This window comes from Acomys minous (assembly GCF_964271855.1).
Source record: "Acomys minous genome assembly, chromosome: 4".
Taxonomy (NCBI): domain Eukaryota; kingdom Metazoa; phylum Chordata; class Mammalia; order Rodentia; family Muridae; genus Acomys; species Acomys minous.
Window position 1 is genome coordinate 26,702,408 of NC_140486.1, and position 25,472 is coordinate 26,727,879.

The 25,472-nt window shown below is 44.4% G+C and overlaps 1 protein-coding gene across 4 annotated transcripts in view; it reads left to right on the forward strand.

Annotated features, from left to right (window-relative positions):
• The first annotated feature begins 6,297 nt into the window (after positions 1 to 6,297).
• The window catches only part of HMGXB3 (HMG-box containing 3), a 46,913-nt gene continuing 27,738 nt past the window's right edge, over positions 6,298 to 25,472 (forward strand). For 2 of the 4 annotated variants that reach the window (XM_084779727.1, XM_084779725.1), the window contains exons 1-5: positions 6,671 to 6,803; positions 11,521 to 11,656; positions 12,495 to 12,669; positions 16,368 to 16,865; positions 18,292 to 18,390. In XM_084779727.1, coding sequence (XP_084635853.1) covers positions 11,523 to 11,656; positions 12,495 to 12,669; positions 16,368 to 16,865; positions 18,292 to 18,390 — 906 coding nt within the window. In that variant the 5' untranslated portion in view covers positions 6,671 to 6,803; positions 11,521 to 11,522. Of the gene's footprint in view, positions 6,804 to 11,520; positions 11,657 to 12,494; positions 12,670 to 16,367; positions 16,866 to 18,291; positions 18,391 to 25,472 lie in introns of all 4 variants that reach the window. The other 2 variants (XM_084779724.1, XM_084779726.1) reach the window with 2 other exon arrangements.

Consider the following 25,472-nt stretch of genomic DNA (forward strand, 5'->3'; position numbering starts at 1 on the left):
ATTTTACAATGGGTCCATGTTCCAGCCTCAGAAAGCAGACTTTGTATCCTTGTATCAGGGATACAAGAAAGGGGTTATGGAATCTCCCTCTGAGACTAAGGAAAGCCACAGAGGCCAGGTGTGTGGCAGGGGTGTCCCCCCATAGAGGCCTAGAGAGGCCAGTTCGTGAAACTTTGAAAGTAAAGCCTAGATTGCCTTGGAGACCCCAAGATGTTGGAGATGTCAGTCATGTGATACCTGTTGAGGAGAGCTGCTAACAGAGTGGAACCAGCTCTAGAGAAAGAAGTGTGTTGCAGTCAACAAAGATAAAAGGAGTTGGAGATCTGAAGAGTATTTTGAAATTAGACATGTTGATGTAGACCTTAGAGTTTGCCCAGCTGAATTTCAGTCTTGCTTTGGTCCAGTATTTCCTCGCTGGGCTCCCTTTCCTCCCTTTTGGAACAGATACGCATACCCTGTGCCATTATATGTCGGAAGTATGTGATCTGCGTTCTGACTGTGAATTTACAGGGGATTACACTTGAGAGATTGAATGAATCTCTAAGGAGACGGTGAACTTTTGGACTTTTAAACAGTGCTGATACCATGATAGGGACTTTCAAAGCTGGACTAAATGCATTTTGCATTATGATATGGCTACATGACTATGGGGGCCAGGGAGTGGAATGTGGTGGTTTCAAAGAAAATGGCCCCAATAGGCCCATGGGGAGTGGTGCTATTAGGAGGTGTGGCCTTGTTGGAGTAGGTGTGGCCTTGATATCTGACCTCTTCACTCACCACAACGAATAGCAATCCTATCAATGGCCTGCTTGATGTCCGCATCTTCATCTTCTTCTTCTTCACTGATGCTGAGCCAGAGGAGAATCGGTTTTAGAAGGTGGCTCCTGGACACCATTTCTAGGGTGTGAGTTATGCTAAGACTCTGTAGCTGTAAGACAGCAGTGCAGTTTGAAGATAGATGTTTGACTTAAATCCTTTCTGAGTATGGAAGTGTCTTGTGAGCACAGCACTTATCACTTGTCAGTTGTCAAGTGTTGCCTGTTTCATCCTCGTCTCTATTTGCATCAACCACTCATTAGTTAGGTGCCATGTCATCCATGCTCAGTAATCACAGGTGGGGAAGACACTCTTCCACACTGCAGGCTGGCTGACTTACTATCAATGGTTTTTTGTTTTCTGTTGTGTAAATACTGCAACAAAGGCTGTCAACTACGACAGGGGTTTCTTGCCCTCTTTACAGTGGTCCCTATCTAAGTTAGCATTCCTATTGCTGTGATAAACACCATAACCAAAATTAACTTGGGGAGGAAAGGGTTTATCTTGTAGCTTGTAGTCAGTCCATCATCCAGAGAAGTCAAGGTAGGAATTCAAGGCAGAAACTCAAGGTAGGAACTGATAAAGAGGCAATTAAGGGGTGCTGCTTATCAGCTTGTTCCCAGGACTTCTACACCTCAGGGTCACCTGCCCAGCATTGGCACCACCCACCATGGGCTGTGTCCTCCCACATCAACTATTAATCAGGAAGCTACCCTACAGACTTGCCTACAGGGCTGATCTTATGGAGGCATTGCTCAGTTAAGATTCCCTCTTCCCAGATATATCTCTATTTGAGTCAAGTTGACTAAAGCCAACCAGCACAGACCCCTTCAGGAGAAGTGTGTGCAGGGGAAGCAACTAGGAAAAAGCCCCATTCCTGCCTTATCAGTAGTAAAAACGTCTTTTGGACTACAGTCTGCAATTATGTCATTAACCTTCTCTATTCATTAACTGTCGCCTGCACTTCTGCAGAAAGCTTTCAGAGCAGTTCCATAGAGATCTATAAATCTGTTCAGTCAGCCCACACTTGCTTGAAAATTTTCATAGTCAAGCATGTTGGCCAAATTGAATGCTTTTTCTGATTAACAGAGCTGGGGGTGAGAATGTTTTTGTGTGAATTCTTGAAAACATGCTAAAAGAGCCTATTGTGCCACCAGAATATTCTTCATCCCTTCCCTCAGGGGTCCCACACATGCCTCTTGCACTTTTTTTTTTTAATTTGGCACAATTGTTTTAAGAAGTACACAGAATAGCAGTAATGCCTACAGCTTCCACAATCTTCATTTTCTCCTCCAGGCAGAAGTGCTGACAACTCTTGTTCCTTTTCTTCACCACTTTTCGGGGATTAGGGGCTGGGACACAACTAAGAGGGCTGCAGTGTTCCTCCTTCCATACTCGTGGCAAACACACGAATATAAACCGGAGTACCTATCAGAAACCTAAATGAGGCTTTAGAATGTTAAAGTTTTCTAGTAGGAAAAAAATCAGGAAAGACAGGAATCATGCCACTGGCCTTTTGTCATTTTCAGACAACCAGCAGACTCAGAACACTTAAAACAGAAAGGATCTTGAAGAAAATCTACTTATGTTCCAAGCTGGGAATAGTGATGTTTGCTTACACTGCTTGCTATGACAACAGACTGACATGGGTTGCACAAAGTAGCAAACTATACATTCAAGGGGCCCAGATCACTCCAAAGAGCCCTTTCAAATTAAAGTAAATGCTCCAAACTCAATGCCTGTAGGGGCCAGAGCGGTGGCACAAGGGACAGAGAGAGGGATAACTTGTTTTAGAGACACAGAAACAGGCCAGAGAAAGAAGCTAGTCCAGGCCATGAAGATTTATTATCTCAGATTACTGATATATCTGGAATGCCACTGCCCTGCTCAAAAGTCCACCAAAATGAAACATCAAATTCTCTCATGATCTATCGTAAAAAGATTTTGATTGCGGGACACTGTTTGGGTGTCACATTTAATGAATGAGCATTTATAGGTTCCAAGCAGCAAGGACACAGCGATGAACAACAGAGTCATGTGATACACCTCCAGGAAATATAAATGGAGGGAAACAGTATATAAACAGATAAATTAGGCAATTACAGAGTGTAGTGCTGTGAAAAAACTAAAGATGATTGCAAAGAATAAAAGCAAAACAAAACAAAATCTGTCTGGTGTGGTGGTATAAACTTGTAATCCAGCTGCTGGGGAGATTAAGGGGGCAAAAATCAGTTGGCAGTCAGCCTCTGGCAATTAGTGAGACTCTATCTCAAAACAAAACAAAACATTTTAAAAGCTGGGAGTGTAGCTCGGTGGTAGAGCACTTGTCTAGCATGTTCAAGTCCCAGGGTTCAATCCTTCTTCCTGCAGAGGTGGGGTGAGGGAGGGGGAATCTGCTTACAACATTATAGAGAAGATGACTGAGATCTCCCTGGAGAGCATCAGAGAGGGGCAGTGCAGGCAACTACAGAGCATCAGCAGCAAAATCTCAAAAGCAAGGAAGAGTCTGAAATGCCCTGAAGGACTTGCACAACTCCAAGTATATGACAAGAGTGGAGAGCCAGAGCGTTCAGAAGCTGTGGTAAGCAACAGATACTTTACTCTAGTACTTTAGAAAACTACTCAAAATTCCCAAGGAGTTTGCAAAGGGAAGGCCCATTCTTATTCATTCTTATTCATGGTCTCTGTGTGTCTGTCTCTAGCTCCTCACTTGCAATGTTGCAGGCTGACCTGGAAGTGGACATCCTCTTTTCTCAGTCTCTCCTGGGGTTAAGATCACTATCATGTACCACTATTTTCTGCCTACTTTACATCTTTAAGAAAACCCATCTCAGTGTTCAGTGGTGGCCCATGTGGTTAACCCCAGCACCCAGGAGGCGGAGGCAGGTGGATTTCTGAGTTTGAAGCCAGCCTGATCTAAAGAGTGAGTTCCAGGTCAGCTAGGGCTACACAGAGTAACCCTGGAAAAACAAACAAACAAAAATCAATCTCATTATTTTGTGGGAAATGGATTGGGATATTTGGATGCTATTGCTTATGGTTTGGGTAGGAGATAATGGCAGAAGTAATGGGTGAATTATAGTACAATACCTCTCTGGGTGCCAGTTTTCTGTTTTAAAATTGTTAATCATGATCATAGATGCTTGTTATCCCCGCACTAGGGCTACCGAGGCAGGAGGATTGTGAAAGTTTAAGGCCAGCCAAAGCTATACAGCAAGTCTTAAAACGATAAATAGTTGGCACATGCCATTAATCCCAGTACTCGGGAGGCAGAGGCAGGCAGAGTGATGTGAGCTTAAGGCCAGCCTGGTCTACAAAGCGAGTCCAGGACAGCCAAAGCTACACAGGGAAACCCTGTCCCGAGAAACCAAAACCAAAAATAAATAAGTAAACAAAAAGACTTTAGACTCCACAAGGGAGGATACATCATATCTGATATGGAGGCCCGAGCTGGTGCTTACTAGATGGAAACTTCATGAGGACATATCTAGTTTTAAAAGTACAAAGTGACTCTGAGCTATTACATATTTGAAAACTGTTGTGGAGTAGCCACCAGAGAAGAGGTCTCACTGGTTTAAAGTCTGTATTAACCAGCGACTGCGACTTCAGGAGCCCATTGTAGCTTTCTCATGGTGAGTTTTTAAGCACAAAATCCATATTCTGGGTTGACACACTTCAGTTAGCAGGAACAGTCAGACAGAAACACAACTATAAAAGCCAAAAAGCAAGATAAGTACATTTAGACTTTCCCAGAAAGTCGAAGACTTTGATGGATTAGGTCTCTGTTTTCCTATCGACAGATGGTACTGACCACATGCTGAGTTTTAAGGCCTAAATGACACTTCTGTTGCAAAACCCACTGGACCAGATCACTCCAAAGAGCCCTTCCAAATTAAAGTAAATGCTCCAAACTCAATGCCTGTAGGGGCCAGATCGGTGGCACAAGGGCCTGAGAGAGGGAGAAGTATTTGGAGAGGTTGCGGTGTAAGTGCTCAATCTGGAGCTTTGAGGATTTAAAACAAATGCCGTTTCTACCAAGTGTGGTCAGACAAAACAGCAGCCAGCAGAACAGTTTAAAATCTGTTTATTTGCTTATCAGTATTGGGTTTTGACCTCCTGGGAATTGACCCTATAAGATTTGGAGGTTAACAGGGAACTCCTGAAAGGCTTTAAACACGAGAGGGAAAAACAAAACAAAACAAAACAAAACAAAACCCAAAGTGACTGTAGTTTAAAAGAACCGGTGCCAGAGAAGGATCCAGGAATCTTCGAGTTGGGAGTGTAGCTCTGTAACACATCGAGACCATGGACAAGGCCCAGATCTCAGTCCTCAGCACCGAATGAGGGCAGAGTAACGGTCCAGATCAGATATGGAAGGTTGGATTAGAGAGAACGGTGGGAAATATTCAGGTGGAGCTGTTTTTTGTGGGCTAGGTGTGACGTGAAGAAATAAAGGGTAACTCTCAGATTGCTGGATTGGGGTATTGAACAATCCAGGGGATGCTGATGTCACTTACTGAGATGGGAACCAACTGTCGAGGTTGGTCACATACAGCCACATGACGAACTTTCTATGATTAATACCGCCTCTTTGTAGGAGGACGAATGTAATGCTCCAAATTGTTGGCTCCAAATGAAACTCCAGTTCCCAAAATTCCAAAATGTAGCCCAAATATCCAGAAACGGGCTTAAATCTGGACTCAAGTTTATTTCTTTCTGTGTTCTGGACTCTTCCAGATGCCCCTGGCTGTTCTCTCTCATTTCTACAATAAAAACCTTCCCCTTACAACCATATCATGGAATGGCCATGTTGTCAGTTTATACACGAATGTCATAACTTGCTTTGACAACTACTGAGAGGAGACATGGGAAGATGCTGAGACAAGCGAGGTTCTTTTGTCTTGGCCAAACCATTACATTGGGGGTGTGGAGGAGGCGGGGGTTTGTCTTGGGGATTGAAGCCAAGGCTAAGGACATGCTAGGGAAGCCCTCTAACACCGACGTACATTCCCCAGGCCAAAGACAAGAAGACACCTGATCAGACTCTGCCGTGCAAACGGATCAATCTGCTGTGTCGACTGTGGCACAACTGATGATGCTAAAATTCAATCCAGTCCTACATTCCCAGAGCTCTACATTCCAGAAAGTCACCATGGTTACTGCTCACGGGAGTGAGGAGGGAAGCTTGCTGCAGCATTAAGTATCAGCCTCAACCAGTAAGAAAGATCTGAAAGGTGAGGCCTAGAGCTCAGCATAGCTCCGCCTCTGTTACCTGTTTGTCCCACAGCCCCGCACAGCACCGGGGAGAGTGGCCCCTTTTCCCGCAACCTCAGTCCCAGCTTCCGGCTCCGGGAAGTTTGGACGGAAGCACTCCCTCTGTCTTAGCGGACGCAACCCCCCGCCTCCCGCCCCCTCGCCGTCCCATTCAGCCCCTAAGCTTCCAATCGGTTCCAGCAGAGGACACGTCGGTTGCGCTTGCGCGAGGGCCACACGCAATCACGCGCACCGGCCGCTTCCGGTGCGCCGCGAGGGCCGCCGGGACGGGTCTCCCTGGCGATCCGTGGTGTGCTGTCGCCGCTGCCACCAGGGCGCCGGTGCCGCGAAGACTCTCGTGTCTCTGCTCGCTTCCTCGGGCTTCCGGGGGACTGATCCCCGGGGCCCTCGGCAGGCATCTGCCGTGCCTGTGCGCGAACCTGCGGTCCTCCACTCGCCCTTCACGACTCCGCAGCGCGATTCGGAGGGGGAGCAAAAGGGGCTGTGGCGACTCCGCACCGTGTGTCGCCGGGCGGGGCCGCGGGGCCGGGGCTCCTCCAGCCCCCGGGATGCGTGCGCGAGCTCTCGCCTCCACTTTCTTTTTACCGCTGTCACGACTGGAGCCGCCTCTCGCCTGCAGCGGGGAGCGCGAGTGCACCGACCAGCACCCTTGTCGCGCCCCGGGGCCAGGTACCCCCGGGAATGTGAGCCGCGAGGCTCGCAAGCTCCTCCGGGTAAGTCCCGCCTTCTAAACTCACCCCGCCCCGCTGAAATGCTCAGCCACCTGAGTGTGGGGCACCTCTCCAGTTGAGTTGCCCCTTACTTGCACGGTAAACCATTCCCTTTAGTCTGTATCTTAGTAGCCCAGAGAGGGAAAGAAGGTAGCCCGTGGTTGATCCGCTAGAAGCCATCATCTGAGGTTCCAAAGAAGGTTTGATAGGGTAATGAAAGTGTTTCATTTCAAGTGCTGCCCTTCTGTTCTCCAGATGACAAAACTAAGGTTGAAAAAGGCAAAGTCGCATGTTTTAAGGCCTTAGGAATCTGCAATAGTGCTATTGCAGTGGAACCCAAAGTAGGACTCAGACTTAAGTCCTCAAAAGGACGCCCTTCTTAATTTCCTGTCTTGGTGTTTGAGACAGGATCTCATGCATCCCAGGCTGGCCTCGAGGTTAGCTTTCACCTAATTCCCTGTCCTCCCATCTCCCAAGTCCTAGAACTGTAGGCATTTGCCTCCACCACGCCCCACCCTCAGAGCTGTTTTTAACCTTCATATTTTTCTGAATCTCTTTGCAGTGCTGTGCTGTGCTGTACCGAGGCCTGGGATCTGAAAACAAACTCAGACCCAGGTGCAGGGCCCTGTAGTCAAACAAACAGAAACCTAAGATGGCTCTTTTATGCCCCGAGGTATAGTGACTGGCTCTTAACTTGGTTAGTTCTTGCTGCTAAAACATGATGTGCCGTTCTTTACAGGCACTCTCCTGGAGTAATACTCCTTTCTTTTCTTTTCTTTTCTTTTCATTTGGTTTTTCGAGACAGGGTTTCTCTGTGTAGCCTTGGCTGTCCTGGACTCTGAACTCACAGCGATCCACTTGCCTCTGCTTCCCAAGTGCTGGGATTAAAGGCGTGCACCACCACCACCTGGCTCACAAGGCTTTTAAGGGCAAAGGAGTCACACTTATACATATATGGCAAAAAGGTTGATCTCCATATGTCCTTAATGTTGAACTGCAGCTGCCCTTACTAATTTGCCTTTTGCGTACAGAGCCACATTGTGAACTCTCTTGTTAGGTTTCACCACGACTGTTAGGAAGCAAGGTTTTGTTTGTTTTCCTTTTTATAAGGTTTTAAGGAAAATGGCAGGGGAGAAATCATTTAGAGCTGACGCAACTATAAACTACCTAAGGAATGTGCTTTTAACCTGGTGTGTAGCTTTAAGATTGGGGCTAGAGAAATGGCTCAGCAGTTAAGAGCACTGGCTGTTCTACAGACCCCAGGTTCATTTTCCTACGACCCACATGGCAGCTCACACCTATCTGTAATTTCCAGTTCCAGGGGATCTGATGGCTTCTTCTGGCCTTCGGGGGCACCTGGCACACACATGGTACAGAGACAAAACCACCCATACACATAAAGTGAATAATAAATAAAAATTTTAAAAGGGGGTGAAATATTGGGTGCTTGGGTGTTGTCGAGGAGGGGCTTAGTTTTTACATCTGTCAAAAGTATTCTTTAGGAAGTGCTCAGCAGTTAAAGCATTTGTAAGAGGCTAAGTTAGGCTCCCCAAGACCCACATGTGTGTTGGGTGGGTGCCATGGCCTATCTATAATAATAGTCTTGGGAAGTGGAGCCAGGATCCCAGGAAGCTAGTCAGGGCGTCTGCTTTTGGTTGGGAGACCCTGCCTCAAGGAGAGAAGGAGAGATCTAGTAAGATTCTGGACAGTAACTTGGGGTTCCACACATTTAATACTTCAACCCCCACACATGAACATGCACCCACACAGCACCCTTTCATACATATAAAACTTAGGGGAAAGCAAAACAAAACAAAAAAAAGGGTAGATGGGGACAGGAGTCATACATCCCAAAGCTTAGGCACAGTTTATTGATCTTCATTTCCTAGGATAAATAGCTGAGATTTAGGACATGAAGTACACTTGTCTCTGTTTCAAGTCTCCTGGGTCACTTTGTAGACCAGGCTGGCCTTGAACTCACCTCTGTCAGAGTGCCTCTGCCTCCTGAGTGCTGAGATTACAGGCATGTGCCACCACCACGCCCACCCGGCTTTCTCTCTATTCTTGTTAGTTATTACTTGTGAGATGTAACCGAGTTGTGTGGGCTCTATGCATACCTCTCATCCTGTTTGTGTTTTCTACCACAGCTCCATTTCCTACTCTTTGTTCTGTAGCTTTCCAGGAGCAACCGTGCTTCCCTCATAAATTCAGAGGATCCTGGGATCTTTCTCCCTCTAAAGATTGAGTGGGTAAAATTCCAACTTAGTGCTTGGCCACAATTAGCTCTTCTTTTTTTTTTTTTTTTTTTTTTCAACACAGGGTTTCTCTGTGTAGCCTTGACAGTCCTGAGACTCTCTTTGTAGACCAGGCTGGCCTGGAACTCACAAAGATCTACCTGAATTAGCTCTTCTCAAACTATTCTTTCAGATTTTTATGCCTGTCTTTTTCTAGACACCTCCCCCCCCCAAAAAAAAGTATTGTTTTTGTTTTATTTTAGGCTGGCACCAGAGAGCTAGGTTGGTTTTGTTGGGTTACTGTTTATTTTTCTTTTTTGGCTTTGTTTTTTTGTTTGTTTGTTCGTATGATTTGTTTTTGTGGGGTTTTTGTGTGTGTGTGTGTGTGTGTGTGTGTGTGTGTGTACGTACTTTGGCTGTCCTGGACTTGGCTTTGTAGAGCAAGTTGGCCTTGAACTCACAGCGATCCATCTGCCTCTGCCTCCCAAGTACTGGGATTAAAGGCATGCACCACCACACCCGGGGGCTTTGGGTTTTGTTGTTGTTGTTGTTGTTTGTTTGTTTTGGTGTTTTTGGTTTTTTGTTTTTAGGCAGAGTCTGATGTACTGTAGTCTGGCCTTGAACTCCTCCTGACCCTCTTGTCTCTGCTTGCTAAGTGCTGGGATTACAAATAGACACACACTCACCAGCAAGGTTTCTGTTTAGGTCTGTGCTGTCTGACACTATAGCCACTAGCTGTACAGTTACAGTTCAGCATACTGAAAACTAATCCACTTTCGGCTACTATCCCTGTTTCAGGCGCTTAGTAACCTGTGTGACTAGTGGCTGCTATATTGGACAGCATTAACAGAGAACAACTCCATCAGAGCTTACTGAATAGTATAGTATAGAAGATTGGGTCCAGTCAAGTCAGGTGGCAGTGTAACATTGTGAAGAAAAGGATTAGGAGCTGGATTTTTTTTTTTATTAAAAACCTATTTTTGATATGTGGACCTACTGGCCTTGAGTGGGTCGTTAAATATCTTCACTACAGATGATAGTCTCTTAATAACAAACTCTTTTATTAGTATAGTACTTGGCTGTTCTCCAACCGTTGTGTGATTTAAATCCTTTGAGTCCTACATGTAAGTCTGTGGGAATGGGCCTAGTTGGTGAAATACTTCCTGTGGGTAAGCATAAGGGTCCGAGTTCAAGCTTCAGATGTGAAAAAAAAAAAAAGGAAGAGAAAAGGGGGTGGGACTGCTCACTTTAATCTCAGTGCTAGGCAGTAGCTGGCCTCTCTGGCTAACCAGACAATTTAGTGAGCTTCAGGCCTGTGAGAGACTCTTCAAAAAACAGGATGGACAACAACTAAGGAAGGACCAAGATTGACCTCTGGCCACTACGTGCACACGTTCCAGCCCACTCCCCTGCATATTGTGCTGCCTAGTTTTTACTTCAACTGGACAAAAGCTAGAGGCATTTCGGAAGAGGGAACCTCGGTTGAGAAAATACTCCCTGCCAGATTAACCTGTGGGCAAGTGTGTGGTGCATTTTCTTGACTAATGGTTGATGGGGGGCAGAGGCAGCCCATTGGCAGTCCTGGTGCTATAAGAAATACTGAACAAGCTACGAAGAACAAACCAGTAAGCAGCCCTCATCCATGGCCTGTGCTGCGTTCAGTTCCTGCCCTGACTTCCCTCCGTGGTGAACTATGATGCAGAACCAAACTTAAGCTTAAATAAACCCTTTCCTCCCCGAGTTGCTTTTAGTATTGGTGTTTTATTACAGCAATCGAAACCCTAAGACACATATGCAGCCACAGTAACAGCCCCTCAACATATAAACACAGATCTGTGGGGAGGTGAGACATCTTTAAAACAATTTTTATTAGACTTATTTACTGTAAATATATTAGTGTTTTGCCTGCATGTATATCTGCTCACCTGTGGTGGATGTCAGAAGAGGCATGTCATCTCCTGGAAAGGAAGTTAGGAATGGTTGTGAGCTGCCATGTGGATGCCGGGAACCACTGAGCCATCTTTCCAACTCCCTACCAACTTAACTTATTATTATTTTTTTTAACATTCAGGAAAGAAGTAACAGAATCTAAAGTAGTTAGAATCCCTGCCCCAAATCACACAAGCTGGCAGAGTAACTAAATCTCATATATAAAGTTCCTTGTTACATGTTTAAATGAATCCTCGAAAGTGTCGTTTAAAGTAAGATTGGGCCAGAACTTTTAACTCTTGGCCAGGTATTCTTTAAAAAAAAAGGCTGGTTCTTTATGAAGTTCTCATTATATGGGTCTGCTGTATCTCATTCAGGAGGGCTGAAATGGAGCCCCAAGAATCTAAGAATCAAGTACCCCATGTGCTTCCTGGGATCTGTTGAATTGGGGAAATGTCTAAACCTTGTCACCCTGACAGAATTGATGATTTGCCCTGGAGGCTGCTTTCCTGTTACGTCGGATTCTTAGAACTTGTGTTGACTTGTGTCTTCTCCAGCCATGGATGCATCGTATGATGGTACTGAGGTAACTGTCCTGATGGAGGAGATTGAGGACGCTTACTACACTTCCCCTGGGCCACCTAAGAAGAAGAAAAAGTATAAAATACATGGAGAAAAGGCTAAGAAACCCAGGTTAGCATTAATATTTTGATATTTTGGTTGCTGATGGCTGTTTATCAACATGTTTGCTTGGGGAGCTGTGTTGAAAAAGACACAAGATTCACTTATGGTACATTTCAGAGTCTGAATGGGCATTGATGTAGGGGAGAGAGACTTCGGGTGCAGAGGGACCCAGCCGGGCGTGGTGGCGCACGCCTTTAATCCCAGCACTCGGGAGGCAGAGGCAGGCGAATCGCTGTGAGTTCGAGGCCAGCCTGGTCTACAAAGCGAGTCCAGGACAGCCAAGGCTACACAGAGAAACCCTGTCTCAAAAAACCAAAAAAAAAAAAAAAAAAAGAACTTGAGCCTTGTAATGCTAGAATCTGTAGCCACTTCTTTTTTTTGTTAGACAGTTATTATTTAAATATTTTTAGCAGACATTAGTAACATTACAGTTACAAGTGATACCAGTGATTTCTACCGATATTATCCACTTTAATTTCTCTTTTAACTTTGAATACTAAAGACTTCTAGCTGCACTTACCAGGACTGGACTACTTTGATAATTACGAGCTTTCTTCTCTCAGTCTTGATCTTTGACCAGTTAGGTGACCAACGGCAGAGTAGTAATGTATGTGTACACTGAGCCTCCACCATAACCCTTGCCTGAGAGTGGAGTGACAGGGCTCTGCACATGGGCTATATTTGGTTATATAATTGGGTTGTTGCAGATGGTCTCCATTTGATTTTCCTTCCTTGTTGCGGACAGTGCTTTGAGCGGAAAGCTTTGGCTTGGCTTTATTGGAGTCTGACTAACACCCTAACATCCCAGTGAGTGCTGGTTGAGTAAGGGCAGTTCTTGGCTCCGCAGGTCTGCTTACCTCCTGTACTACTACGACATCTACTTGAAAGTGCAGCAGGAGCTCCCCCATCTCCCGCAGTCCGAGATCAATAAGAAGATTAGTGAGAGCTGGAGGCTCCTCAGTGTGGCTGAGAGAAGTTACTACTTGGAGAAGGCCAAACTAGAGAAAGAAGGTTTGGATCCTGTAAGTATTCTTTTTTTCCCCTAGGCCCCCTCCCCTGACGTTGCTTTAATGGGGAGACCAACCTCCCTGTTGTTGTGACTTCTTGAGTCTGGTATTGTGCCTGCTTCCATTTTCATGATGCTCTGTACTTTAATTGCAGCAGGGCGGAGGGCTGGCGTTTTCTGAGTTGTTTGTAGTGAGCCTTTGGTTCCTGTTATGAATTTTTTCTTTTTGGTTTGTTGAGACAGGGTTTCTCTGTAGACCTGGCTGTCCTGGACTCACTTGGTAGACCAGGCTGGCCTTGAACTCACAGGAATCCCCCTGCCTCTGCCTCCCTGAGTGCTGGGATCAAAGGTGTGTCCTACCGTGCCTGGCTGTCCTTTTACGAATTTTACTGTAGTTTGTAGCTCCTTCTTTTACACCATGTTTTCATGTTGCTAACTGGATGCAGCATAATTTGTGTGTTGTTTTAGCTGATGTCATAACAATCAGGACATAGGTTTGTATGGAAAGAAGTAAAGCTGATTTGTGTAATGCGGTGTCCTTTGTTACTGTAGGTGGTTCTGAACCATACTAGAGGAGAAGTGCAAGGTTAAAGCCCGCGCTGATGGTGGTGACTGAGCTTTGAGTACTTGAACTAAAGAACCAGCAAGGATGCATTCAACTGCCATCTTGTTGGTCTGCCATTTGTTAGCTAGTTCACAGTGACAGAATACACTGATGGCCATTTGAATTCTAAGTAGTTTTTGTGTGTGCTGGTGATAGAACCGAGGCCTTCATCTTAGGCAAGCACACTGCCAGTGAGCTGTACTTCTCCCCAGCTTGGCTTTTTAACATTTTTAACATATTGTGATTGCAGGCCTAAACCTTTTAAAACAAACTTACTTACTTACTTACTCTCTCCCTCCTCCTCTTCTCTCTCTCTCTCTCTCTCTCTCTCTCTCTCTCTCTCTCTCTCTCTCTTTTTAACTTGGACAATTGTCCTAACTTCTTTTTGGAACTGTAAAGGGCGAAGATTCCAGCAGCAGTGCTATAGCAGAACTGGATTTTCCTTAGTGGAGTCCATCTGCCACTGCCATCAGATTATTTGTCCTCAGTGTCTAGACTGCCCTCTTCCTCCTGGAGCTTTGTGTCACTGCAGTCTAGGAGATGCCAGCCTGTATTTCTACCACTAGATGGGGTGTTTATAGCAGGCCTGGGAAGGGAAGGAGCCTCAGCAAAGGTGAGGAGGCTGAAGAGTTAAAGTGTAAGCACAGTGCACCTATTCCATACGACTGCTAGAGTCTAAAGTCAGAGGACTGGGGAACTTAAGTCAGTGGCAGAGCATTTGCCATGGGTTCCATCCTTAGTGCCAACCTCTTTTAAAACAATAAACGGAGCAGCCTTTTTGTCTGATAATCTCAACTAACTCTGGAATGGTTGGGTTCTCTTTCAAGACTGAATGTTATAATCATATGCAGCGACTTTCTTCCTGGTTTGTGTTCACTCGTTTCTACCACTACCATCAAGATACTAGAGAAGTGATGCTGGAAGAATCATTTAAATGTTTGAATGGATAAGTTTCTCACCTACAAAATGTAACTTGTAGCAATCAACATTTAAATATATAATGTAGCGCTGCAGTTGATGGCTCAGTGATTAAGGGCACTTGTTGCTCTGAGATGACCTGGGTTTGCTTCCCAGCATCACTGTGGCTCATGACACCTATAACTTTAGTTTCAGGACAACTACCTCACCGTTCCCTCCCCCCCCCTTTTTTTTAAACCTCTGAGGATAATAGGCACATGTGTAATATGTAGAGATGTAGGCAAAACACTCATAAAACTAAATAGCTGAAATTAAAATTTATAATATAAATCAATTATCTGAGTTCTTGTGACATGACATTCTGACCTGGTCCATAAATGTTACTCTTCAGTAGATAAAAAGTCCAGGTCTGGGGTGGAGAGATGGCTCAGAAGGTAAGAACACTTGGCTGTTCCTACAGAGACTCCATGTGGGTTCCCAGCACCCACATGGCAAATTCAGCCTTCTGTAGCTTCATTTCCAGGTATCTGGTGCCCTTTTCTGACCTTCTTAGGCACCAGACATACATGCAGTATACATACATACATACTTATGTGCAAAACATCCATACATGTAAAATCTAAAAATCTTTTTTTAAAAAAATCTAGTAAGAAGAAAAAGAGACAGTTAGTGAGCCCCTGGAGGATTGAGGCTGGGCAAAGCTTTCTGTGCTCAGTTTGTCTTCTAGATTGCCTGACGTGCAGATGAGTATGCATCTTGAGAGACTGTCTAGAGCCCTTTGGCAGACTGTCTGTCTTCCTGGTGGCCCTTCAGGACTCCTGCTAAATAAATGCAGGACCTGTGATGTCTGTGTTACTCCTCCAAGTCTGTATAGTTTTTGCCATCTAGTCCTGTTTTCTTTGTTTCGGTCAAGACCATTCTGTTTACTTGCCACCATTTAATCTTGTTGCCCTAATGTGTCTTCTTCCAAGGGTGTTTTTGAAAACGCCATTTCCCTTTCTCTCTCCAGTAAAAGTTCTCAGTCCCGCCCACCTTCACATTTCCCCGAGTACTGCCTGTAAGCCCTGAGCAGCCCCATCAATCTCCCTTTGATTTCTCTAAAGATGCTCTTGTAATTGATTTTAGTGTGCCTTTAAAAGTTGCTTTGAGTTTTTGTTCTCGATTAAATTTGGGTTTTTATTTAACCGTTCACTTTGTTCTTTCCTCTTACTGGATGACATTTAGTTTTAAGTTGGAATAAAAAAAAGCAAACCAAAAAAAACCCCAAATTTTCCGTTTTGGGCACTAATTTGCTATGTGAACTTTTTCTGGTACCTGATCGTGATCTTTGAAAAACTGGTCTGTAATTCAGGCTTTTATTTCCTCCAAATTATGTGTCTTGGACTTTGAGCCTCATGAATTTTGGCTGTGATTTCTTCATGTATTAACTGGTAATACTAACAGTGTTACTTTAGAGATAAAGTTGAGTTACAAGTTGCAATGCATTTCTGAATGTTAAGATGCTAGGTCTCTCCCCCTGCACCCCCTTAATGTATTCAGCACCTTTGACATAGTTCCTCACCACCCATAATTTCTCTCACAACACTTTCTTAACTCAGTAACCTAATCATTCTTTTAAATGTGGAGAAATTACTGAGGTCAGAATTCTGATGTATCATATTGAGTAAAGGTGTTTAAATTGTTTGTTACTTTATAACTCAAAAGTATCAAAGCTTAAAAAGGAGCTCACAAATTGCCTGATTCCTTTATAAAATAAACAACAAAAACCATGGTGGTTGCCCAAGCTTCAGTAGAGAATAAGATTTGTTCAAGACTATGCAGACCTGATGTTCTCATTCACAGTTTTAGGTGTCAAGATCTGCACCCTCACCAGCGCTTAGTGCCACAGGTGTAGAGCATTTACGATGGATGCAGGAGGCCCCAGCTCAATGCCAACACTGCAGAAAGACCTAACAACAGAGTCTAATCCATTTTACAGCTTCTGGAGCAAGTGAAGTATATTGATTAGAATAAAGATGATGTTGCTTTTGACAGAGGCTAGTCTTTTCTGAATTAGGTCAGGCAGCTGAGTCTGGTTCCTTTTGAAGAAAAAAAAAACCAAACAAACAAAAAAACTAATAAAAATTACTTCATGGGCTCTTTCTTCATCCATTTATCTCTGCTTATTTCCCTCTTGGCTTCCACATTCTTAGAACTCTAAGCTGTCTGCACTGACTGCTGTGGTTCCGGACATCCCAGGTTTCCGAAAGATTCTTCCCCGATCGGATTACATCATTATTCCCAAGAGCACCCTGCAGGAAGAAAGGAGCTGCCCTCAGCTAGAGCTATGTGTGGCTCAGAACCAGATGTCCCCTAAAGGATCTGCCGTAGTGTCTAACTCTTCCCCGGATGTAGTAGCCAGCCATGCAGGCGTGGCAGAGCAGTGCCTGGCTGTGGAGGCCCTGGCTGAGGAGGTGGGAGCCCTTTCCCAGCCAGGAGCTGTACAGGAGATTGCCACCTCAGAGATCCTCAGTCACGATGTGCTCCTGGAGGAGGCGTCCTTGGAGGTAGGAGAGAGCCACCAACCTTACCAGACAAGCCTCGTGATTGAAGAGACTTTAGTCAATGGCTCGTCAGACCTCCCTGCTGGAAGCCTGGCTGTGCCACACTCCCAGGTTGGGGAGAGCTTGTCAGTGGTAACAGTCATGAGGGTAAGTGGCTGTACACTAATGTCTTCCTCTTTGTCTGGTATTCTTAAAAAGGCACATTGTGGTTTTAACAGTATAATTGAAGGGTGTAGATATGGTACTTCAGTGTTTCTGGGCCTTGGACTTGGTCCAGAGTTCTCAGTTTATCAGGCATCCTCTCGGCCTAGCTCAGGGGGAGTTTTCCTCACTTGAGATGGTATGTGAGGGACATTAGCAGGAGCCCCAGAAAGGGCGTTTAAGCCAAGAACATCATGCTACTAGTGACAGTCAGGATTTTGTGTCCTAAAGCCTCTTTCAAAAAACTCACAGTGTCACCTTGACCTATATGTGGGAGTTGCTGAAAAGAACTCTTGGATGTAGATGGGAACAGACAGGAAGAAAGGTTCTCCTCGGAGACAGGCTATGGGCCGAGGACCTGGGGCCATTGGCATGGCTCATTGGGTAAAGGTGCTTGCTGTCAAACCTCGAGAACCAAAAGCTCCCACAAGTTGTCATCCTGCCTCCCAGGCTGTCTCAGGAATCTCACATGACAGGTGAATTAAATGTAATTTTTTTTTTTAATGAAAAAGAAAAAAAAAAGTCTTCCAGTGTACCAAAGGATTCTCAGTTGAGGTGAAAGCAAAAATCTCATTGATTCTGGGGGAAATGCCACAATTGGCCTAGTTAGAGTACCCCTCTGTTTCCCTGGATAGGATAGCATCCTAGAGAAATGGGAGTCCTCTTGAGGATAAGAGGGCCAGTGTGTTTTAGTATACCCAATGACTTGGGTTTTAGAAAGCAGGTACCCCAAACTATCTAGACCCAATATATCTGCTTATTACTTGTTGCCTCAGTGCTGTTTTATGATCGTGAAACATTGCCACTGGTCTGGTGGAGGCAGCTTAGCATGGTGCTTTTTTTTCTTAAAGATTTGTTTTATGTGTTGTGTGAGTATTGCATGCATGCGTGCCTGTGTACCACCTCCGTGTCTGGGACCCAGAGAGCCAGAAAGGGAGTCGAATCCTCTGGAATTAGTGTTAAGAATGATTTTGAGCTGCTGTGTGGGTGCCAGGAACAATCCAGGTCCTGGAAGAGCAGTTAGTTCTCGTTACTACTGAGCCATCTCTGCCACCACGTAAGGGTATGTTAATAAAATTTAATAGGGTCAGAAGAATCTAGTTTTCTTACTAGTGCTTATGTGATCTTGGGGGACCCTAAGCCATCGTTACAGCTCTATTTCTCACCTGTGAAATGATCACAGTATGTCTTATATGGTAGTCGTTTCTCTTGTTTCTAAGTTAGCTTCTCAATTTGAGATAACTTTATTTATTTTACTGAGTGTACTGGAGGAGCACATTGTGTGAGTTTTGTGCTTGATGTGGTCTTCCAGTATTGTGGGTGACCTTGGGTGTTGTGCACACTGTTTAACTGTCCTCTCCATTGCCCACAGGACTCAAGTGAGAATAGCCCCTCTGCTCCAACCACTCAGTTCATCATGCTGCCTCTGCCTGCTTACTCGGTTGTGGAGAACCCTTCCTCCATCAAACTGGTCAGTGGTGGGGAATTAGGGCTCCATGGCATTCTTTTCTATTAAGTAGTTTTCCGAGGTCTTAACAGCCTTAGGACTTAGGTTTTGGGCATTCCGTGGCCCACATGTTGATGGTCAGGAGCCCTATAGGTGAAACTCCAAGGTACTGTGAACTTCCTCAAGTGTACAGACTTACTGAAACATCCTGGGGTCAGTTCTGTGGCTACAGCAAATTCTTAGAGGGGTAATGCTTTCAGAACACTGGAGCCATTGGTCTAGCTAAGCATTATCATTGCACAGGCGATAAAACAGCTCAGAGATCCTTGAGGATTTAAGCAAGCCAGTATTTGGCTTCTCAACCCAGGTGATGTTTTCCCATCACACACTCCAACTTCTGGCCTGAGACATACTTCTAAATACTTCATATATTTTAAAAGATTTATTTTATTTATTATTTATACAGTGTTCTGCCTGCTTGTATGCCTTCAGGCCAGAAGAGGGCACCAGATCTCATTATAGATGGTTGTGAGCCACCATGTAGTTGTTGGGAATTGAACTCATGACCTTTGAAGAACAGCCAGTGCTCTTAACCTCTGAGCCATCTCTCCAGCCCCCTACTTCATACCTTTTGATACTATTATAAATGGTATTCTGAAAGTAACTTTTTACTCCCTGTTAGTATGTAGTAAAAAGGGTGACTTTTTAGAAATTTATTTTATGCATATGGATGTTTGCTGGAGTGTATGTCTGTGTACTGAATGTGTGTGGTGCCTGTGGAGGCCAGGAGAAAGTGTTGCATCCCTTGGGACTGGAGTTACAGATAAGCCACCACGTGGATGCTGCGTTCAATCCCAGGTCCTCTGGAAGAATGAATGCTCTTACTTGCTGAGCCGTCTTTCTAGTCCATAAAGTAGACTCCTCACACAGCACTGTGCTCAGGTTTACTAAGCTCACCAGTTCTAATAGTTTGTGTGTAGATTCAGTGAGATTTTGTACATACATAGTCCTCTTGCCTGTGAGTCAAATTTTAGTTTTAGTTTAGTCTTTTGTTCATTTTTGTTTCTTTGCAGTGCTGGACATCAAACATGTGTTAGGCACGTCCTCTGTGGGTGAAGCTGCATTCCTAGCCCCTGTCTCTTGTTCTCACTGCATTATCTAGGTCTTCCAATGTAGTACTGAGTAGAAGTGCTGAGGACAGTTACCTGTGTCTTATTCACCGTAGGGAGAAAGGATTCAGTCCTCACCATTAAATATGATGATAGCAACAGGGTTTTGTTTGATACTTGTCCTTATCACGTTTCAGAAATTTCCTTCTGTTTCTGATTTGCTAGGAGTTTTTATTAGAGCTGTATGTTGGATTTATCAAATGCTTCTATGTGTTTATGAAGATGGTATGGGTTTTCTATTCAGTTGAAGTGCTAGATTTTTGGCGGGTTGTTTTGTTTCGAGACAAGGTCTCACTTTGTAGCCCTAGCTGGCCTAGACTCTGTAGACCAGGCTGGCCTGAACTCATGGAGAGCCACCTGCTTCTGCCTCCCACGCGCTGGATTAAAGGCGAGGGCCAGCATACAGGGCTGAGGTGGTAGATTTCATTGATTATTCAATGCTAATGCTAGCCTGGCATTTCTGAGGTAAGCTCACTCGTTGTCATCTGTTCACCCTCTTACGTATTTGATTTTGATGTGTTAAATTTTGTCCTAACTTGCTCAGGGTACAGTCTCTAAATCTTGTCTGCTTTGTCTTGTGTTCTCATGAAGGCGATGCCTGCCTCATGAAGGGAGGTGGGAAGTACAAGAACTGCGTGATAGAATAACCAGTCAAGTCATCGAGGAGCTTTCTTTGTGGACTACTACTCAATTATGTCTTCATTTTAAAACATATACAGAAGTAGAGTACTTACTTACTTATTTGGGGTATTTTGAAACAGAGTCTCATTGGTAGCTCAGGCTAGCATGGAATTAACAGCAATTCTGCCTCAGGCTTGAAAGTGTTGGGATTATAGGTATGGATCACTATGTCCCCAAATTGCATTACCTTTTGGTTTTTGGTTTTGCTTTTTTTTTTTTTTACATGAGTTTTTGGTATTTTGTCTTTCTGAAAAATTCTGATTCATTTAGGTTGTTAATTTTATTTATTCGTTCACTCACACATGGTTTCTGTCTGTAACCTAGACTGTTCTAGAACTCACCGTGTAGCCCAGGTTGTTCTTGAACACTATCCTGATCACAGTCTCACAGTTGGTAGGATTCCAAGTCTGAGCTACGTGTCCTGCTATGTCTGGCTTAGCTTGTCAATTTTATTGACATGGAGGTGTTTATAAAATGCCTTTATTGCCTTCTTATTAAAAATAATGGTTAAAAATTACATATATATGTATATAGCATATATATGTATGTATATATATGTATATACATACACACACACACACACAAAACAAGAGGCTGGAGAGGTGGCTCAGTGGTTAGGAGTGCTTACAGAGGACCTGAATGTCATTCCCAACACCCATGCTGGGTATATAACCCCAACTCTGGGGGACCCTGAATCCTTGTTTAATTGCCCTATTTTATTACTCAAAATATGGTCTGTCTTGATAAATGTGTATTTGAAAATAATGTGTATTCTGCTATTTAGTAGAATGTTGTAGTCGTATCAGATTAGGTCAGGTTGGTTGAGAGTATCGTTCAGCTCTGCTGTATCTGTGCTGATCTTTGTCCTGTCCTGTCGTCTACTGAGAAGGCATTCAGATAGCACGCTGGATATTTCTGTTTCTTCTTAAAGCCCCACTTATGCTGTACTAGTCTTTATTCTGCTTAAAGCCCCACTAGTCTTTATGTCTGAACTCTTATTTCTATAAACATTAGGATTGTTAAATCTTCTGCATAAAATGAGCCCATTACAATCACTTTTAAATCATAATATTCTGCCCTAGCCCTCAAAAGGTTTAATACCATCCAATAATGCAAAATGCATTGGGTTTATCTCCAAGAGTCCCAAAGTCTCAACCTTTCTAACATGGAGGCCAGAGAACTCTAAGAACTCAAGGCAAACTCTTCATTGTGGGCTCTTGTAAAAATTCAAAGCACAAGTTAGGGATTTCTGCCATATAGTGGCACAAAGTACATAAACATTCTCATTCCAAAAGGGGAGAGTGGCAGGGTAAGAAGTGTAAGATAAAGTATAGGGTTTTTTTCTATTCCCATTCTGTCTCCCAATAATGACACAGAGTCCTGTTAGATTTATTAATAAGCTTTAAACCGCTACAGCTGGGCAGATAATGATCTAGTCTAACCCGTCTATACTGGCTGCTTCCCAGCCATGTGCCCCCTATTACTTGCCATCTTAGTCTTGCCTTGGCCACTTTGTCTTTGTCCTCATGGCAACTTCCTCCTCTCTTTACTAACTCCTTCTTCTCCTCCTCTCCCTCCTCCTCTTCCTCAGATCCCTACCTGAGACCCCTTGACTGGGAATGGAAGTCCTGTCTCCTTACCTCTCTGCCCAGCTATTGGCTGAACAGCTTCTTTATTCACCAGTCAGAGATGGTAGAGAACAAGTTTTACACAACATTGAGACAGGAGATTCTCAGAAAAATGACAGTGCCCACATCTGCACTGCAGCCAGCTCTGAGGCACATTCGAATACATAGTCCACAAGTGCACCATCCCCAAACAAGCAAGCAAAGATTGAGTCAAAACAACCTAAAAGATGCTCCAGCACACAACAAGGACATATGCTCAACCATGTTCATAGTGGCCTTATTCGTAATAGTCAGAACATGGAAACAGCCTAAGTGTCCCTCAGTAGAAGAAAAACTGTGGTACATTTACACTATGGAATACTACTCAGCTATTAAAAACAAGGAATTTCCTAAATTTGTGGACAAATGGATTGAACTAGAAATGATCATTAGTGAGTTAACCCAGAAGCAGAAAAACTCAAATGGTATATACTCACTTATATCTCAACACTAGCCCAAGGGGCATGTCCCATGAAAGTCTTCACTTACCAGGAAAGCAGGATAGAGGTGAGGACATCTTATAGGGACTCTAGGTGAGAGAAGTATGGGAGATTGGGGAAATAGAAGGATCCAGAGGGTCCTAGAAACCTACAAGAACAACATTATGATGGGCAGATCTGGGCCCAGGGGTTCTGCTCAAGCTATGGCACCAGCCAAGGGCAATACATGCAGTAAGCATCAAATCCCTACCCAGATCTACCCAATGGACAGGACATTCTCCCCAGTTAAGTGGAAAGTGGAGACTGACTTTCACACAAACTCTGGTGCCCCATATTTGAAACCACATCCCCTTGATGGGGAGGCCTGATGACACTCAGAGGAAGGATAGCAGGCTACCAAGAAGAGACTTGATACCCTATGAGCAAATACAGGGGGAGGAGGTGCCCCTCAGTCACAGTCATAGGGGAGGGGAATAGGGTGATAGCGGGAGGGAGGAAGGAATGGGAGGATACAAGGGATGGGATAACAATTGAGATGTAATATGAATATTATCAATTAAAAAAATAAAAAGAAAACAAGCAGGACAAACACTGTACCCTGTAGCTGCATGTCCAGTAGCTGGGTTTGCTTCATCATCAAACTTCGTAGACAGTGCTGCTAAGTTCTCTAGCTCACTCAAGATGTAGTCTTGCCTACATTACATTAAGGCATTAGTGGCATCTGTGTGCCCTGGCAGCTGAACCTGGGAAAACTTCAGTTGACCCTTTTTGAGTAGGGAACTCCTTCAGCACCTGCCTCATTCCAAACTATCTTCTGAATTTGTGCTTTCAAGAGTTGGAGCCTTTGAGGTGGGGTCTTGCCTTCAAGGCATCTTCACTGTGTACCAGTATACAGCTACAGGCTTCTCTTTAACAATTATAGCTATAACAATTATAGCTCAGTTATATGAGCATTTCCTTTCCAATTGTGTATTCTTTGTATCTTTGCTCCCCCTCACTGTACTTCTGAATAAGAGCTGTGGACAGTGACTGTTCACACCCTGAATGCTATGCCTCTCTGCTAAAGAAAGAGCCCATCACTTTAAATTCAGCTTTACTCAAGTTACCAGGACACAGCAGAATGCAGATGTGTTTTCTGAATATAATATAATGAGACTCTAGTCCAGTTCCTAATAGAGCCCTCAGTCTTCTCTGCAGCCTGATGAGGCAGGCTGTCTCTGTCTGCATTTCTGTTGTTGTACTGTTCTTCTGAGCTTGCATCAGAACTGCTCAGTGAGCTCTGCTTACAGAGCTCTTTTTTTTTTTCCTCCCCATAGGTTCAAACTTCTTGATTTCTCACACAAACCAGGCCTAAAGGCCTATAAACCGCGTGTGGCCATGTAGTCTAGGAATGGCTCTATTCCTGGTACCAAAATCTGTAGTAGGCAGGGTTCTATAGAGCAGCAGATCCCGTGTGTGTGTGTGTGTGTGTGTGTGTGTGTGTGTGTGTGTGTGTGTGTGTTGTAAGAGGGGATTTACTAGGTTAGCTTATATGATAAGGCCTAGCTAGTCCTACAGTGGCTATCTTCATGCTGAAAAGGCAATGAGCCTGGTAGCTTTTCAGTCCAAAAAGTGGTCCCAGTTAGGCACTGAAGGCCTAGAGTGCCCTAGGAGAGTCTGGCTGTTAGGCCAGCATTGACAGGTAAAGAAGCCTTCAGTGGAGGGTGCCAGCAGCCGTGATAAAAACACTCACTCAAAGGCAAGCAGACTTGAAATGCTTATTCCCTCGGTCCCTGCACATCTGAGCTGCCATTTGGAAGCTGTTAATCCTTTCTGAAAACCTCCCTCCCTCCCAGACACACCTAGAGGTGTGTATCTCCTAGCAGTTCTGTGGTCTATGAAGTCCGTAGTCAGAGCCAGCCATTACAGTCTGTTACTGTTGGATTTGTCTAATCAGTTCTATTCTGCTTTCTTTGATTTTCATTGAATTTTTATGACAGTTTTTTCCTCCCCCACCCCACCCCAACTCCTTACACTCTCCCCCCTTCCCACTTTTTGAGATCTCTGACTTTGTAGCCCAGGTTAGCCTTGAACTCAATCATTTGGCTTTGTTTTTCTATTTAATGATTTGGTGGCAATGAAGTTTGTTTTCTTATTTTAATAGTTCGTTTAAAGTTAATAGTATACATATTTCAGCTTAACCCTAGTCTGACTTCCAACAGCCTCTGCTGTAGATAAACTATATATTCTTTGATATTTGCTGTTTTGAGATGGGGTCTTAACTGTGTTCCCCAAACTGAACTGGAACTCATAGACTCAAATGATCCTCCTGTCCCGCTTCACAAGTAGCCGGTAAAACAGATACATGCCACTGTGCTAACTGGTGTATCCTTGAATGAGAAAGTTGCTGCAGTGTGTTTATGTGTGTATGCCCCCCCAACACACACACACACACACACACACACACACACACACACACACAAGTGCTTACATGGAGATCAGAAGTTGATGTCGCCTGTCTTCCTGTCTCTTTCCACCTTACTTGCTGAAACTGAGCTTATCTCACTGATCCTGGAGCCACGCTGATTTGCTTGGCTCAGTAGCAGGCAGGTCTTCGTCTTCTGCCAGCACTGGGATTACAGGCACACTCCTTTTTGCACTGGTGCTAGGATCTAAGCTCAGGTCTTTGTGTTTGTGTGGCAAGCACCTTCCCCACTGAGCCATCCCCCCTAGCCCAGAAAGTTGCAGCAGCCTGAATAGAACCTTTCCCTGCAGCCTGATTGAGGAGACATTGCTTCTTCTTCTTCTTCTGGAGACCTTATCTTCCCAGAAGTGGCTGTTCTCTCAATGGCCAAGCTCTTCTAGAAAAGTGTCCTATGATGCTTCTTGATGTTTCTATGATATTTATGTTTTAGGACTGGCACGGCCTTAAGCCTCAGCATTTCTGTCTAGTGTTAGTTACACTTCCTTCTGGCTGCCGTTGAGGAGTGTTCCAATTCATGGTCACTGTTTCTAGGACTGACTTCCTTACATTTTTATTATTCTATCTCGGGGTGTTCTGCATGAAGAGTCTGCATTGGTATTGGGTCATGATCTGGGAAAGGAGAGAGGTTTTCTATCCTGATTATAGTAGTCTCAGAACTGCAAAGCCCTTTACAGTTTACTGTGCA